Source organism: Callionymus lyra, chromosome 18 (assembly GCF_982586985.1).
Source record: "Callionymus lyra chromosome 18, fCalLyr1.hap1.1, whole genome shotgun sequence".
Lineage (NCBI taxonomy): Eukaryota > Metazoa > Chordata > Actinopteri > Syngnathiformes > Callionymidae > Callionymus > Callionymus lyra.
In genome coordinates this window covers 7307273-7324996 of record NC_141835.1, presented here as the reverse complement: position 1 = coordinate 7324996, position 17724 = coordinate 7307273, and the positions used below count along the sequence as shown (strand labels likewise).

The following is a 17724-nucleotide window of genomic DNA, read 5'->3' as shown; positions in this document are numbered from 1 at the left end:
TCAATTATTACCGAGACTTAATATAATAAATAATGTTCCAAATGTATCTGGCGTGTCGACCCGTTCAGTTTTAAACAGAACAGAACAGTGGATCCTCAAATAGCGTCCCCTGCTGCATTAGTCTTAATTGTGCGGAACCTTTGACGTGATCGAGTTTCTATCCGGACCGAGCGAAACGGAACTTCCGGCGTTTGTTCGGCTTCTGTTGTGAAGTAGAATTTTCGCTTTGCTGTATAAATGGAGTCTTAAAGTTGGCTGGCACCGTGGAATGTTCAAGAAGATGGGGAAGAGAGTAAAGGTGAGTGGTTACGAACCAAAATATAATTTAATTCTCCCTGGAACACCGGAATATTTGAGTGTTAATAGCAGATTAATTCATCTTCCATCACCCCGTACCAGTCAAAATACACTCAAACAATTCTATATTTTCCTTTCCTAAAATAACCCACGATTTGAAATGATAGGTTTGTTATTTGCAGTATTACACAAGTAAGAAACTCCTCGGTTTTATTACGAGAAAGAAGACTTTACTTAAAAATGTAAACCCTGCATGGTTTCACCTGCATAATTTTAAAGTGATTAATATTAAATACATTTTAATTAATATGTTCGTTTCTAATTCTAATTACAACTTTTTGGACGTGAGGAAATTCATCTTCTTGGTTTTTTAAAATGACCAAAAAGCTGGATTTATGTTGAGATAATATCCCATTGACACATGTTTTATGTAATTCCCCATTATATATGAATGGAATTATGAAAGTTATGATCCCTTTGAATACACTAAACCCATTTTAACACACTTTTTTAAAATTTGTTTGACCGAGTAAATAGTAAGTGCCCTAAAAACAAATCTTCCTCCTCAATTAAATGCTTCCCGTAACAGGGAGTGACGATCGTCAAGCCCATTGTTTTTGGAAATGTTGCCCGCTACTTTGGAAAGAAGCGTGAAGAAGATGGTCACACGCACCAGTGGTCCGTCTACGTCAAGCCGTTCATGAACGAGGTATGTGATGTCATCAATAAGCGACGAGCAGCAAAAGTTCCGACATGACTTGTGTTTCGGTGTCGCTGAAGGACATGTCGGCGTACGTGAAAAAGATCTCATTCAAACTCCACGAGAGTTATGGGAACCCACTGAGAGGTGAGACCGTCCACAACAGAAGTGTAGTGACCTCTTGACTGACGTGTGTGTCCGCCTCAGTGGTCACCAAACCTCCATACGAGATCACAGAGACCGGCTGGGGGGAGTTTGAGATCATGATTAAGATCTTCTTTATCGACACCAACGAGAAACCGGTCAGTATTGAACCAGGATGCCAAAGAGATTTGACCTCGATTGATGTGAAGTATGACCCTGACTCTGGTCACCTCTGTTTAAGTTCTTGTCAACCTATTAGACTAGATACTGTGTTCAGTGTGCTATTGGCTACATTCGAAAATAAGGTAAATTTAGAGCATTTACGTTAGCAAGACAGAGACCAAGTTCTTACAGCGGACATGTGATATCATGTGACAATAAAAGTGTTGGAAATATTGTGTATTTATCATGTGTGTATGTGTGTGTGTTAGGTCACAATGTATCACCTGTTGAAGTTGTTCCAGTCAGATTCCAGTGCAATACCCAAGAAGACTGTTGTCTCTGAGTTCTATGATGAAATGGTCAGTACTGCTGTGTGTGTCTGTGTGTAGTTTGTCTCTAGAAAAATGTGTTTAATGTGTGTGGTTTTTTTTTAATTCAGATTTTCCAAGATCCAACAGCGATGATGCAGCAGCTGCTGACGACGTCCAGACAACTGACTCTGGGAGCTTATAAGCACGAGACCGAGTGTAAGAAAGTACTTTTACTAGACTAGTTGTGGGATTTGACGAAACTTGACTTGATGTTTGTGTGATCAGTCGGCGAGTTGGAGCAGAACACCAAAGAGAAGTTAGAGTCGGCAAAGAAGAGGACCAGTCAGGAGATCGGGGAGTTGAAGGACAAACTGAAGGTCAGCAGAGAAAGCATCAACCACCTGAAGTCGGAGATCCGAAGACTGGAGGAGGATCCGGACCAGAAAGACCTGTGACCTGTTGTTTGTTTTGGTTTACCTTTTTATTCTTTCTTTTTTTTTTTTAAATAAAGTAAAACATTTTTACTTGTGGCGGTTTGTGTTTCACTGTGGTGTTCAGTAAAAGTACTATTTATTTAGTACTGAGCTCACAACACGTGTAGTTAAAAAGAAAAACGTCCCACGGTCCGTGAAGGCAACACACAGGAAGTGCAGGATTTCCTCCTTCGTGTTCGGTGTGGAGCGGAATGTTGCGGAGTTTGAAAGTGTTAAAAAAGACTTTAACCAGGTTCAAATTTACTCACCGTCACTGGACCAGGTAAGTAGTATTAGTCGCGGATGCGTTGCGGAAGTGACGTGTTCTTTGAAACTTTTACTGGCTTCATCCCAAACGGAAGTTTAGCTGATTTGACATTACGAGTCTCTTGTTAAAGAAAATAATTTAACGTCGTAATTCTTAAACAGTAGAAATAACATAAGAGTAAACACGACACGAACATGAAAGTGACAAAAGTCGTGTTTTATTTTCTACTGTCGTTTTGTTTACGCTGGCTGTTTAAGTCACGTGACCAAAATCCGTGACGTCACCGGCTCAGCTGAGCCACCTGAGCTGCACAGAATCTTCGCGGTTCCGGTTCCATCGTTTTCGCCTCCCGGACCGTCAGAGTGGACCCGGTGTTTGACGTACATAGAGCCCGATTCGGACTCGCGAGTTCACACCGAAGCTAAATGAAGGAGCTGCTGTCAATCATTTTCTGACGTGTGAAGATCTCGCCTGTCACTCCGACGAATCTGTGTGTGTGTGTGTGTGTGTCGCAGATCCGTCGCCATGGATACGCCAGCATCTTCTAACGCGGCAGCGAGGGATCCAGAGCTGATGGAGGTGAAGAGCCGATGAGTCACGTGATCTTCATACGTGACCATGAATGTTCCTGTCGCCATGGAAACTTGAACTTGTCCTCATCACCAGGAAACAGCGGCGCTGAGAGGAGCTCATGGAGGTCATGTGACCCCGAAGAGTGACGTCAGACCCGACGTGAGTTGGATTTTTTAAATGTAAATATCACGCAAAAAAGGTAAAGATGCTTAATATATAATTGTGTTATATTTAGAATAACCCTTTGTTTTTAACTCAAATAAAATATATTCACCTTAATCATTTTGAGCAGCCATACCTTGACAAAAGTCCTGAAACAAAACCTCTAGAGTCATTTATAGACACTAGAAATAAACAGAAATAAATACAAAATAAAATTGTAAGTTTCTAGGTGATCTTTGACCTCTTCTGGTCCAGGAGGACGTGACCCGGTCCTGCCGGGACAAAAAGGGTCACTGGATGAACCCATGGCCCACTTGGAGGTTCCCCTCGTCTCTGTCTCTGCTGAGGTTCCTGCTGCTGGACCAAGACCACAGTGACATCCCCTCAGATCCTAAGGTGAGACCCTGACCCGGTTCTTTGATCTAATCTTTCAGTTTCAGAATTCTTCCTCTCTGACCACAGACTCTGGACTCCAAACTTCCAATTATGGAACCGTTCTTTGTCAAGAGTCCAGATCAGTGCGGTACTGGTTCTGGTCTGAGGGTCACTTGGCTCGGGCACGCCTCCGTTTTGGTGGAACTTGATGGACTCAACATCCTGACGGATCCGATCTTCAGCCAGCGGGCTTCCCCGCTGCAGTACATGGGTCCGAAGCGGTACCGAGGGCCACCTTGCAGTGTGGAGCAGGTGGGTTAATGTGTTCTCTCCGGGGTCTCTGTCCTGATCGTCTTTGTCTGTCCCAGCTTCCCCAAATCCACGCGGTCCTCATCAGCCACTCGCACTACGATCACCTGGACCTCCACACCGTCAAGAGTCTAAACTCTCGCTTCGGATCAGAACTACGCTGGTAAGCGTCCGGACCCTCCGACGCCTCAGAGAAGCTCTTGACTAATGATGTCTCGTCTCAGGTTCGTCCCTCTGGGTCTGTCGGACTGGATGGTGAAGATGGGCTGTGAGGATGTGTCGGAGCTGGACTGGTGGCAGCAGGACTGTCTTCCGGGCCGGGATGAGGTTTCGTTCGTCTGCACGCCGGCCCAACACTGGAGCAAGCGCACGCCACTGGACACCAACAAGGTCCGGTCCAAACTTCTCTCTCTCTCTCTCTCCGGGTTTGGTTTAAGTCTCTGGTCTCTTCAGGCTCTGTGGGGCAGCTGGTCCGTCATCGGTCCAAAGCACCGGTTCTTCTTTGCCGGCGACACCGGTTACTGCTCGTCCTTCAAAGAGATCGGAAGGAAATTTGGACCGTTCGACCTCGCAGCTATTCCCATCGGAGCGTATCAGCCCCGGTCTGTTCACAAACACACTATTATGTGTTTTAATCTGCTGTTAAACCTGTGTGTGTGTGTGTGTGTGTGTGTGCGTGTGTGCGTGCGTGTGTAGGGAGGTGATGAGAGGGCAACATGTGGACCCTGAAGAGGCGGTTCTGATCCACCAAGACGTTTGTGCCAAAAAGTCTGTTGCTGTCCACTGGGGAACCTTCGCCCTCGCTCATGAGGTGTGTGTGTGTGTGTGTTTGTGCACGCTTGTGTGCTCTGCTGTAACTGTGTGTGTGTGTGTGTGTTTCAGTTCTACCTGGAGCCGCCTCAACGTCTCAGAGAAGCTCTGAAGCAGAGAGGTTTAGATCCAGAATCCTTCTTCACTCTGAATCACGGGGAATCTCGACTCGTCGGCGACCACCCGGAGCAGTGACATCATCGACATCAGACGCAGTGATGTCATCATTGTGAGCGGGCTGCAGGCGTCACCACCAAGCAGCAATTTTCATCATCATGTGCAGTTGGCATCATTATGAGTGACATGCTTTCATCGAGAGCTATGATGTCATCAAGGTGAGCAGTGATGTCATCAAGGTGAGCAGTGATGTCATCAAGGTGCGCAGTGATGTCATCAAGGTGAGCAGTGATGTCATCAAGGTGAGCAGTGATGTCATCAAGGTGCGCAGCGATGACTTCCCGAGGAAAACGGACCTCTGGTGTGGAGGCACCGGGTCCATTCTTTGGATGTGCGGTTTAAACATCATGATCTCCTTCAAGAACTCAAGTTTCCTCCAAAACCAATGACTCCTTTAATGCTGGACTGTTGCCATGGTAACTCTCGGAAGAGAATCGACCGAGGCGAGTCGCATGAATGTTCACATGATCTTCACAATCCCGAGTTTTATTCTCAATAAACATCACGTTATTATTATTAAATATATTATTTTTATTTCCTCTGTGTCTGACTGTTGGAAAATACATTTTTATGAAAAATATGATTAAAAAGTTATGATCATTTTTCTTATGGAGACAGGAATTAAAAACAAATTAATTGAGATAAATATTTACAGTATAATAGTTAATTCACCAGATTAATCGATGGCTGCGTCGGTGACTTCTAGCTGTGTGTGTCTCTGCTGAAGTTCAGAAAGAGTCCATCGTGTTCTGGTTCTGAGTCCAGACTCTCCCGGGCTCTCAGTACGTCTGGACTGGCACCAGACTCGGTATCATGCAGCAGGGTTGCCGACTCACAGGACCAGGGGTCCGGGAGGATCCCAGGGGAGGAGGGGAGGACCGGTCTGTCCCCACGGTTTCTTGGTTCTGAAGTCACGGCACCTGCAGGAGGGGGAGAGGGTGAGTCTTCTGACCAGAACTTCTGCTGCTCGAGAGGTCAACGCACCAGTGAAGGAGGGAGCCCTCTGGTGGTCCATACAGGTGCTGCAGGTGTGAAGGGAAGGTTCAGCCACAGGGACGCTCTCCTCCAGACAGGAAGTCATCTCGCAGACCGAATGGCGTCTGACTCCACTTCCTGTGGATGAGTCCGGGTCCGACTCTACTACAGGGGTCAGCACAGGAACGTTGTAGCTCTTGGACCGAACCACCGGGTTCTTCACTGCTGGAGGGGCTGAGGTTCTGGAAGATCTGTAGTGTCTCTCTGAAGATGGAGACCAGAATAAGGACACACTAGAGAAGCAGACACACACACACAAACATGCCCACAAACACACATGCATGCAAACAAAAACACATTCACACAAGCACACATACAGAAACACACACAAATGCATGCAAACAAACATGCACAAACACACATGCAAGCAAACAAAACGGACAAACGCATGCACTCACACAAAGACACACATGCTCACAAACATGCATAAATACACACACAAACACACAAGCATGCATGAAAACAAACACGCACACAAGCACAAACATATGCACACATGCATACAAACATGCACGTACATACACACACAGACACAAACACCTCCCAAAACACACATACATGCAAACAAACATACACGCAAAAACACAAATGCACGCAAACAAACATGCACAAATGCACAAAAACACAAAGACACACATGCACACAAACATGCATGAATACACACAAACACACATGCATGAAAACAAACACGCACACAAGCAAAAACCCCTGAGTTATCTATCATAACCTCAGGTTCTACGAGTTGGTGCGAAGCCCTCCAACGGCTTCGCTATGGGTTTACCCCGAGGCACCGCCTCGTCTCTGAGAAAGCTTAATGAACTCGCCACCCAGCAGGGGGCAGTCCCTTCCTATAAAGGCGGGAAGCACCCGCCGCACTTTCTCCAACTGAAAACTCAGCGAGAAGGGCGGCCGCTGGGCGACGAGGTTGGAGGGCTTCGCACCAACTCGTAGAACCTGAGGTTATGATAGATAACTCAGGGGTTCTACGTCATTGGTGCTCCGCCCTCCAACGGCTTCGCTATGGGTTTACCCAAAAGGCGAAGCCTGACGGGATAAATGTACCCCCAGCTGGACGCCGCTCCTGGAGCAGCATCACTAGGGCCCCGCCGGCCCAGGGTCCAAACCCACTTGAGCCGTGGGCCCTGAGGGGGGCACAACAGCGCTCAAAACAGTATGAGCTACTAACCCGCCGTTACGTCGAGGAGATAGGCCTTAGCGAAGGTAGACGTGGACGCCCAAGAGGCAGCAGAGCAGATATCCTCTGCTGCCACACCCCGCAAAAGAGCCACTGAGGCTGCCACGCCACGGGTGGAATGTGCCCTCAGACCGCTAGGAGCGGATCCACCCGCTGCTCGGTAGGCCCGGATAATGGCCGATCTCACCCAATGAGAGAACCTCTGGGGGGAGACCGCCTCTCCCCGCCGGCATCTACCGTGGCAGACAAAAAGGGCATCAGAGCGCCTAAACTCGGCCACCCGCCGCAAGTAACAGGCCAACGCCCTCACTGGACACAACAGGTGGAGACGTTCCTGACCCGGGTCCGAGTGAGGCGGCGGGTGAAAGGCCCGCAGCGTGAAGGTCGTCGCCCGGAACAAGGAACTCAGAATCTTCGGGCGGAACGCTGGGTTAGGACGCAAAGACACCGAAGACTCCTCGACGCCAAAGGAAAGACACTCAGGGCTAATGGAGAGGGCACAAAGCTCACTTGCTCTCTTCGTGGTTGTTAGTGCCAGAAGGAGCGATACCTTGAAAGACAAGATATCCAGTGGGACTTGGTCAAGAGGCTCGAAGGTCGGGCCTGTGAGAGAGTCCAGTACCAACTGGAGATCCCACTGAGGGCTGGAAGGCCTTGCAGGAGGTCGAAGCCTGCAGGCACCCCGCAGGAAACGCGCCACCAAGGGGTGGGCGCGAACCGAAGCACCCTCAAAACCGACATGCCTCGTCGCTATGGCTGATGCGAACACTCTCAGTGTCGCCACAGTCCGCCCGTTATCCAGCAAATGTTGCAGGAAAAACAGGATAGCGGAGACCAAACAAGAGCTGGGGTCCAAGGACCTGTCTGAACACCAGCGGGAGAATATCCCCCACTTTGAGGCATAAAGCCTACGTGTTGATGGGGCCCGGGCGTTCTCCAGCGTGTGGAGAACGTCCGGGTCCAAGGTCCCGATCAGCTCGTCCCGTGCAGGAGCCACACCTTGAGAGGCCGGCCCAGCACCGGGGGCGCTGTCAGAGTCCCCCCCGCCTGTCACAGGGCAGCGGGGCCCCAAGGGATGGCCCACGGGGCCCCGACCGCCATGCGCACCAGCTCTGGGAACCAGAGCGCCCCCGGGGAGTCTGGTGCCACTAGAATTAACCTCAGCCCCCCCCGCCTCGTCCTCCGAATCAAGCCGCGGAGGAGGGAAGGCGAACAGCAGACCGACCGGCCACCTCGAATGGGCTAAAGCGTCCACGCCTAGTGGGGGGCAATCCGAAGCCCTGAGGGAGAACCAAAGAGGGCATTTGAAGTTCTCCTTGCTGGCGAAGAGGTCTGCAACCGGGTGACCGAATCGAGACCAGATCTCGCTTGCCACTGCCTCGGACAGACCCCATTCGTCCTGGACGGCCCCCCTCGACAGTCTGTCCGCTACTGCATTCAGCTCTCCCGGGACGTGCTGGGCTCTGAGCGAAAGCAGGTGACAGTCCGCCCACAGCCAAATCTTCCTTGCCACACTCAGAAGGGCTGGGGATCTGACTCCACCTTGGCGATTTACGTACGCCACGGCGGTGGAGCTGTCTGATAATACTAGGACGTTGGACCGTGACAGTTGGGGAGAGAGGTGAAGCAGGACATTGTGAATCGCCTTCAGCTCTAGCCAGTTTATGTGTCTGAGCACCGGACTGCTCCAGACCCCACTGGCGTAGGCCTGACCCGAGGTGCCTCCCCAACCTGTCAGGGAAGCGTCTGTAAACACTTGAGTGTAACGAAGGACGCAACCCAATGGAACTCTCCGCCTGAGGTCGGCGTGAGAGTTCCAAAACTGGATGTCCTGCAAAACCCGAGCGGGAAGGCGCACTTCCCGACCTCTTTCCCGCTTGAGGTCTAGCTTGAGACGACCAAACCATCTCTGAAGCTCCCTCATGTGCAGCAAGCCCAGCCGAACAACCGTGTGGGCTGCCGCCATGAGCCCCAGGAGGGACATAACAGTGCCTGCTGTTGTCACGTGACACCGAGCTTCCAGCAACTGTGTTGTCAGTCGGAGAATGGGCTGGATACGCACGTCCGGGAGGCGCGCGTATCCTTCCTCCGAGTTCAACAGTACCCCCAGGTAAACTAACTGTTGAACTGGAGTCAGAGCGCTCTTGCTGAGGTTCACTGTGAACCCCAGGGTGGCAATATGGCTCAACACCTTCTGTGTGTGAGCGTAACTTTCTGCCTCTGACCTGGCAAGGATCAACCAGTCGTCCAGATAGGTCAAGATCCTTACCCCACTCACTCTCAAAGGCTCCACTGCCGCTTCCACACACTTGGTGAAGGTCCTGGGTGCCAGAGAGTAGCCGAACGGGAGTCGAGTGTACTGAAACACCCGACCCTCGAGGGCGAAACGCAAGTACTTTCGATGTCTCTTGACTATCGGTATGTGAAAGTACGCGTCGGTCAGGTCGATAGATGTCATCCAATCTCCTGGACATACACCTGAAAGCAGTTTCTTGACCGTCAACATGCGAAACGGGCGGGTAGCTATGAACTTGTTCAAATAGCTGAGGTCCAGAATGGGCCTCCAACCCCCGGTCTTCTTCGCCACGAGGAAGTACCGGGAGTAAAACCCTGTCACCATCTCGGCTGCAGGGTCCAGTTCTACGACCTCCTTCTGCAGCAGAGTAGACACCTCGTTTCTCAAACAGGATAGTTTCTCCTGCTCCGCCATACGCGTCCAGAGAATCCCTGAAAAACGCGGGGGTTGACGGGCAAACTGTAGTGCATAGCCCCGCCTGATTACTCCCCCCAGCCAAGTGGGTCCTAGAAGTAAAACCAGGCGACTCCAAGCCGAATAATGTTCTGTCAGAACCGCAGCCCTGGCGAACCTTGGGTAGTCCTCCGGCCCGCCCCCCAAGGACGGGCCGTAGACGAAAGGGCATCACACAAGCCGCGTCTCTATCTCTTGAATCCACAGAGCATGTACTCGAGTTGGATTCACTAGAACCCCCACTCTCATACATAAAAGCCGGCTCTGTGGGAGAAGCGCGCAAGTGCGCGTGAGACACCTCAGATGCGCGTCGTGCGTGTTCCCTTCCCCCCCCGGAAGTCTTCCCAACTCCCTGAGCACTTCTTAGTGTCACCGGAGCTGACAAAACCCGCGATGTGGAGGAATGCGCTGGAGAATTAACCCGGAGCTGAAGTGAGTTAGGTCGCGCGCGCGTCGGCACCGCATCACTCACCCGGTCCCGTACATTCTCCAGCCCCGCTGGCGGTCCCGACCTGTTCGTCACTCGTGAGCTCCGACCGCCACGCACCTCTCCAGTTGATCGACCAGACGGGACGGAAGTTCCTCGCCCTCGCCTGGTCTCAGAACGGCGAAAAAACTCGCGCGTAAAAGCACCAGGTTGCGTCAGTTCCATGGCGCTTCTCCGCCGCCAAACGTGACGTCCTCCACGGTGCCAGTGTTTGTAGACAACGCTGTGGGGGAAGGAACAACCTCCGGTCAACATAGACATGTCCGGACAAGTTCCACTCACCTCATCAGCTGTCACGCTCTGTCGGGCACGAGCGCTGGTCGACGCGGAAGTAAACACAGCTGACTCAGCCGGTCTCGCGGACCTCTGCTCGTCTGTAAACAAAACACATGTGGTTGGAGTCTGCCCCTCATTCGTGTGGACAGACTCCGTTATTGCAGTCTCGGTATGACCCGGACGAAGGGGTTTAAAACCTCCTTCGGAAACACATGCACGCTACCAACATCTCTCTCAGAACGAACCACAGAAATGTCATACGTTCTTTTGTTTTTATTTACATAGAGCCCTTTGAAAGAGTAGGGGGGAGGAGGGCTCCCCCGAGACGAAGCCTCGACGCCCCTGCGTCCTCGCCGCTGCGGGTCCCTCCTCCGCTGGCTCCGCTGCGGCTGCTGGCTCCGCTGCTGGCTCCCCGGCTCCTGCTGCGGAACCCGGCGACGCTCGCTCGCTCTGGTGACGCTTTCCCCCCGCACCAGCTGATTGGTCCGTCCAGGAGGAGCCTCCGGTCTCTCTCCGGCAGCGCTGTGGCCAGGTCTAGCCACAGGTGCCGGTGGCCCAGCTGTCCAGCGTCGCGTAGTCCCCCTCCCAGGATCGCGTACGCCTGCGACATCCGGAGGAGCGCAGCCACCGAGTCCTTGACTTCCTCCAACTCCGAAGGTCCAAGGTCGTCTCGGTCCACGGTGAGCCTGTCGAGCGCACCGCACAGGAGAGCCATGTTGTTTGCGAGGGAGACCACCTGCGTCCCCCCCTTGTAGGATCGGTTGAACAACATTGCCGTCAACCTGTCTTCAGCTCTAGGCAGAGCTACAGGGCGGCCTGGCCACAGTCGAGCTCCCGGGTCGAGGTTCGCCGCGGCGGTGAATATGCGCGGCAGGACGTCAAGCGGGTAGCGAGGAACCGGCCCGGCTCCCCCGACCGCTTCGACGTCCCCCGGCTCGGAACCGAACAGGGTGCTCGGATCCGCCTCATAACACCGCCGGTCGTCCTCCTCGTTGTAGTCGGCCCACGACCTGGCTGGAGGACGCGGCGTGCGCCGACGGGCCTCGTATGCTCCCCGTCTCTTCCGGACCTCCTGGGGAAGCATACGGCAGGCCCCACAATCCGCAAACGCGTGATCTGGGCCTAGACAGACGAAGCAGAGAGCGTGTGTGTCCCCCCTCCCCAGGGGGGTGTCACACGTTAAGCACAAAGACACATCTACTTCCACGTTCATGCTCACGTCCGCCATGCTGTATCCAGGAGCTTTCTCGCTGAGTTGAAAATGGAGAAAGTGCGGCGGGTGCTTCCCGCCTTTATAGGAAGGGACTGCCCCCTGCTGGGTGTCGAGTTCATTAAGCTTTCTCAGAGACGAGGCGGTGCCTCGGGGTAAACCCATAGCGAAGCCGTTGGAGGGCGGAGCACCAATGACGTAGAACGATAATGTGCACAAACATATGCACACAAACACACACATACAAACATGCACCCACATACACACAAACACACACACAAAGAATAACGCAATAAAACACACCCAACAGGCAGCACTGTAGTGACTGTTCGTCAGCTGACCAGAGTCCGTTGGTCGAGAGATACGGAGACACAACTTTCTGGACGAGACATTCCAGACGCACATAGTCATCTGTGACACTGTGCGTGTCTGTGTGTAGTTTGTCTCTAGAAAAATTTGTTTAATGTGTGCTTTTTTTTTTAATTCAGATTTTCCAAGATCCAACAGCGATGATGCAGCAGCTTCTGACGACGTCCAGACAGTGGCGGTTCTACACTGAATTACTCCCCGGGCGAGCCTCCCCCCCGTCCGATCATTTGGAGAGACCCAGAGGTGAAGTGTCCCCCGCCCCCTCCTTTCTTCTCTCACTCACAGCTGCACCTCGTCAGTTACCTAAAACCGCTACTGCGCAGACACACACTGACACGTGCGCACACCAGTGACATGCACACAAACGCATAACTACACATCACAAACAAACCTATAAAACGAATAAAACAAATGCGCACGCGCATACCAAAAAAAGCTGCGCACGCGCATGCATAAAAAAGCTGCGCACGCGCATACCAAAAAAAGCTGCGCACGCGCATACCAAAAAAAAGATGCGCACGCGCATACCAAAAAAAGCTGCGCACGCGCATACCAAAAAAAGATGCGCACGCGCATACCAAAAAAAGAAATCTTCGTGGAGGGAATCACGTGACTAACGTTTTTTTTTTTATTCCTGAATGAATCTGGTCATATTCTTTTGGCAAATTTTATCTCAGATATTTTTTGAGCCACTTTTAGAAAACCATTCGTATGAAGCAACCTTTTTTTTTTTGGTAATTTCATAACTTTTTTTTAAAGAATAGAAATTAAAGAAATAACATGAATGTTACACTTAAGTAATCTCATTTTTTTTCTGTCCAACGAAACATTTATTTGTGATTTGTGACACGCTCGACCACAGCTCTGATGTGAGAGGTTGGACTCCAGTCAATCTGCTGGGAGTTGAACCTGAGCAGGTGAACATCTCTCACGGGTTGAACGGAGAAGAGTGATGGACAGCATGTGCCAGTGAAGATCTGTGTGATGGACATGTTTGGGAAAGTTATTTGTTACAGTTTTACACTTTGTTTTAAAAGTGAATTATTTTTTTATCGTCGATATTTACACTTTAAATGTTAATATATACAACATACTTATACCATGATGACTATAGTGCCTGTTTAAATGGGCTTTGAAGAAGAAGAAGAAAAAATGATATATTACAAATTAAATGACACATATCACACACATACATATATATATTTCTGGTAGTGGGAGTTAAACCTCAGCATATATGTAGATATTAAAATTTTCTGATATAACATGTAAACATCATACAATTACAGTATATATAACAACTATTAAATGCACTATTTAAAACATTATTTAATTGTTCTATTTATATATATGTTGCACTATTTTCTACTTATTTATATTTATATTTATACTTTTGTATACATTTATTTAATGCAATATTTATAACATTCATTTATTCTGTGTATATTATACTGCTCTATTTATATTAATATTTATATTTATACAATCACCCTATGCTGTGTTTTTTAAACGGTTGCCAAGCAACGAAATTGCGTTGCCAATTTTTCACTGCTGTGCTCTTCTGTGCAATGACAATAAAGAAAGTCTAAAGTCTAATAACAATAGATTATTATTCGAAAAGAAAGTTAAAGGAAGAATAAGACTTTAAATGAATATAATAAATAAATAATTATTTGACATGGAAACTTCTAGCTTGGTTTAATTTAGAGGAAATAAATGTTCTCAAATGTACTCATATAATGTCATGTTCAATAATGTCATTTAATATAAAAAACATAAAACGAATGCGCGCGCGCATACCTCATACAAAACCGTGTTGCAGAGGCGCATTTTAATTTTTGTTATCAAGCGCTCGTGCCGCCCCCCGTATGTCATGAAAAAATGCCGCCCCGTGCGGCTGCCCCGTTCGCCCGTACCTAAAACCGCTACTGCGTCCAGACAACTGACTCTTATAAGCTTATAAGCACGAGACCGAGTGTAAGAAAAGTACTTTTACTAGACTAGTTGTGGGATTTGACGAAACTCGACTTGATGTTTGTGTGATCAGTCGGCGAGTTGGAGCAGAACACCAAAGAGAAGTTAGAGTCAGCAAAGAAGAGGACCAGTCAGGAGATCGGGGAGTTGAAGGACAAACTGAAGGTCAGCAGAGAAAGCATCAACCACCTGAAGTCGGAGATCCGAAGACTGGAGGAGGATCCGGACCAGAAAGACCTGTGACCTGTTGTTTGTTTTGGTTTATCTTTTCTTCTTTCTTTTTTTAAAAAAAAATAAAGCAAAACATGTTACTTGTGGCGGTTTGTGTTTCACTGTGGTGTTCAGTAAAAGTACTATTTATTTAGTACTGAACTCACAACACGTGTAGTTAAAAAGAAAAACGTCCCATGGTCCGTGAAGGCAACACACAGGAAGCGCAGCATTCCATCCTTCGTGTTCGGTGTGGAGCGGAATGTTACGGAGTTTTAAAGAGTTAAAAAAGACTTTAACCAGGTTCAAATTTACTCCACGTCACTGGACCAGGTAAGTAGTATTAGTTGCGACGCGTTGCCGAAGTGACGTGTTCTTTGAAACTTTTAGTTGGCTTCATCCCAGGCGAAGTTTAGTGGATTTGACATTAATTATGAGTCTCTGTTAAAGAAAAATAATTTAACGTCGTAATTCTTAAACAGTAGAAATTTACATCCCAATAAGAGTAAACACGACACGAAACATGAAAGTGACAAAAGTCGTGTTTTATTTTTAATTTCGTTTTCATTTGCTGGCTGTTTAAGTCACGTGACCAAATCTCGTGACGTCGCCGGCTCAGCTGAGCCACCTGAGCTGCACAGAATCTTCGCGGTTCCGAGTCCATCGTTTTTTCGCAGAGTGGACCCGGTGTTGGGCGTACATTGAACGCGACTCGGACTCGCGAGTTCACACCGAAGCTAAATGAAGGAGCTGTCAATCATTTTCTGACATGTGAAGATCTCGCCTGTCACTCCGACGAATCTGTGTGTGTGTGTGTGTGTGTGTGTCGCAGATTCGTCGCCAGCATCTTCTAACGCGGCAGCGAGTGATCCAGAGCTGATGGAGGTGAAGAGCCGATTATCACATAAGTGACATGAATTTGGTGACCATCAGAGTTGTAATTACAAAGCTATTACAAAATGTATGTGAAATATTGCACAAAAATGGTCATATTTATAATTTCAAGAAGAAATTAAAAAAAACTAATGGGTGTAGTAACTTGACATGAAAGTTCTTCATAAGTGACATAAATTTGGTGACCATCAGAGTTGTAATTACAAAGCTATTACAAAATGTATGTGAAATATTGCACACAAATGGTCATATTTATAATTTCAAGAATACATTTAAAAAAAATAATGGGTGTAGTAACTTGACATGAAGGTACTTCATAAGTGACATAATTTTGGTGACCATCAGAGTTGTAATTACAAAGCTATTACAAAATGTATGTTAAATATTGCACAAAAATAGTGATTTTGAAAAGAAATGTAAAAAACTAATGAGTGTGGTAACATATATATTGAGGCCCTTCTTTAGTCACATGAACATGGTGGCCATAAAAACTTAAATTAAAGAGTTATAAAGACAGGAATTAAATGAAGTCAACCCTTTTTCGGTGTTCGTCTATTGGAGGATGGTCCCTTATACGCCGTCTCACTTGCCACCTGCATAGAAATCCGTGTATTTTCTCAGGACAATATGACGAAATATTAAGGTTCAAACACACTTGTAGTCAATACAGCAGGTGACTGTGATTTGAAAAAGGTAAGATTTGTAATTCAACACCTTAGCGTTCCCAAGTTATTAACGCGCAAAGATCGAATCTGCCAATATCGAGCCAACTTTATTTAATCAAAATGCTTAATATATAATTTCGTTATATTTAAAATAACCGTTTGTTTTTAAATCTCAAATAAAATATATATACACCTTATCTTTTTGGAGCCATAAATTGACAAAAGTCCTGAAACAAAACCTCTAAAGTCATTTATAGACACAGAAATAAATAATAGAAATAAATACAAAATAAAATTGTAAGTTTCTACGTGATCTTTCACCTCTTCTGGTCCAGGAGAACGTGACCCGGTCTTGCCGGAACAAATGGGGTCGCTGGATGAACCCATGGCCCACCTGGAGGTTCCCCTCGTCTCTGTCTCTGCTGAAGTTCCAGCTGCTGGACCCAGACCACAGTAACATCCCCTCAGATCCTAAGGTGAGACCCTGACCCGGTTCTTGATCTAATCTTTCGATTTCAGAATTTCAGAATTCTTCCTCTCTGACCACAGATTCTGGACTCCAAACTTCCAATTATGGAACCGTTCTTTGTCAAGAGTTCACATCAGTGCGGTGCTGGTTCTGGTCTGAGGGTCACTTGGCTCGGGCACGCCTCCGTTTTGGTGGAACTTGATGGACTCAACATCCTGACGGATCCGATCTTCAGCCAGTGGGCTTCCCCGGTGCAGAACGTGGGTCCGAGGCGGTACCGAGGGCCACCTTGCAGTGTGGAGCAGGTGGGTTAATGTGTTCTCTCCGGGGTCTCTGTCCTGATCGTCTTTGTCTGTCCCAGCTTCCCCAAATCCACGCGGTCCTCATCAGCCACTCGCACTACGATCACCTGGACCGCCACACTGTCAATAGTCTAAACTCTCGCTTCGGATCAGAACTACGCTGGTAAGCGTCCGGACCCTCCGACACCTGAAGGATCTCTTGACTAATGTCTCGTCTCAGGTTCGTCCCTCTGGGTCTGTCGGACTTGATGGTGATGAGGGGCTGTGAGGATGTGTCGGAGCTGGACTGGTGGCAGCGGGACTGTCTTCCGGGCCGGGATGAGGTTTCGTTCGTCTGCACGCCGGCCCAACACTGGAGCAACCGCACGCTACTGGTCCGAAGCACCGGTTCTTCTTTGCCGGCGACACCGGTTACTACTCGTCCTTCAAAGAGATCAGAAGGAAATTTGGACCGTTTGACCTCGCGGCTATTCCAATCGGAGCGTATCAGCCCCGGTCTGTTCACAAACACACTATTATGTGTGTTAATCTGCTATTAAACCTGTGTGTGTGTGTGTGCGTGTGCGTGTGTGTGTAGGGAGGTGATGAGAGGGCAACATGTGGACCCTGAAGAGGCGGTTCTGATCCACCAAGACGTTTGTGCCAAAAAGTCTGTTGCTGTCCACTGGGGAACCTTCGCCCTCGCTCATGAGGTGTGTGTGTGTGTGTGTGTGTGTGTGTGTGTGTGTGTGTGTGTGTGTGTGTGTGTGTGTGTGTGTGTGTGTGTGTGTGTGTGTGTGTGTGTGTGTGTGTGTGTGTGTGTGTGTGTGTGTGTGTGCACTGCTGTAACTCTGTGTGTGTGTGTGTGTGTTTCAGTTCTACCTGGAGCCGCCTCAACGTCTCAGAGAAGCTCTGAAGCAGAGAGGTTTAGATCCAGAATCCTTCTTCACTCTGAATCACGGGGAATCTCGACTCTTGACTCCTTAAAATGCTGGACTGTTGCCATGGTGACCACATCTCAAGAAAGCTCAAGTCTCAAAAGAGAATCGACCGAGGCGACTCGAGTCGCATGAATGTTCACATGATCTTCACAATCCGAGTTTCATTCTCAATAAACATCACGTTATTATTATTAAATATATTATTTTTATT

The 17724-nt window shown here is 48.6% G+C and overlaps 3 protein-coding genes across 4 annotated transcripts; all 3 read left to right on the top strand.

The window, feature by feature from the left end:
- The first annotated feature begins 170 nt into the window (after window positions 1-170).
- yeats4 (YEATS domain containing 4) lies at window positions 171-2144 on the top strand. Its single transcript, XM_087780452.1, has 7 exons — window positions 171-298; window positions 887-1006; window positions 1078-1144; window positions 1205-1299; window positions 1573-1662; window positions 1743-1830; window positions 1900-2144. The coding sequence occupies exons 1-7, from the start codon at window positions 269-271 to the stop codon at window positions 2067-2069; spliced, it is 660 nt and encodes a 219-aa protein (XP_087636578.1). The 5' UTR covers window positions 171-268; the 3' UTR covers window positions 2070-2144.
- Window positions 2145-2269: 125 nt separating this feature from the next.
- LOC148060347 (N-acyl-phosphatidylethanolamine-hydrolyzing phospholipase D-like) lies at window positions 2270-5295 on the top strand. 2 transcript variants are annotated; one of them, XR_015709310.1, is made up of 11 exons: window positions 2270-2370; window positions 2871-2934; window positions 3022-3087; window positions 3346-3486; window positions 3553-3777; window positions 3834-3937; window positions 3999-4164; window positions 4228-4376; window positions 4471-4585; window positions 4657-4961; window positions 5025-5295. XR_015709310.1 is itself a non-coding variant. In XM_087780451.1 (10 exons), exons 1-10 carry the CDS (start codon window positions 2300-2302, stop codon window positions 4777-4779), a joined length of 1224 nt encoding a protein of 407 aa, XP_087636577.1. In that variant the 5' UTR covers window positions 2270-2299; the 3' UTR covers window positions 4780-5295. The 2 variants fall into 2 exon arrangements, 1 of the variants encoding a protein (XP_087636577.1); XM_087780451.1 differs by having other exon boundaries at window positions 4657-5295.
- A 9314-nt stretch (window positions 5296-14609) lies between these two features.
- Window positions 14610-17722, top strand: LOC148060346 (N-acyl-phosphatidylethanolamine-hydrolyzing phospholipase D-like). Its single transcript, XM_087780450.1, is given in 8 exon segments — window positions 14610-15148; window positions 16158-16298; window positions 16372-16596; window positions 16653-16756; window positions 16814-16959; window positions 16962-17088; window positions 17171-17285; window positions 17449-17722. Coding segments are annotated over 8 exon segments (975 nt in total). The 5' UTR covers window positions 14610-15142; the 3' UTR covers window positions 17560-17722.
- Window positions 17723-17724: the final 2 nt, after the last annotated feature.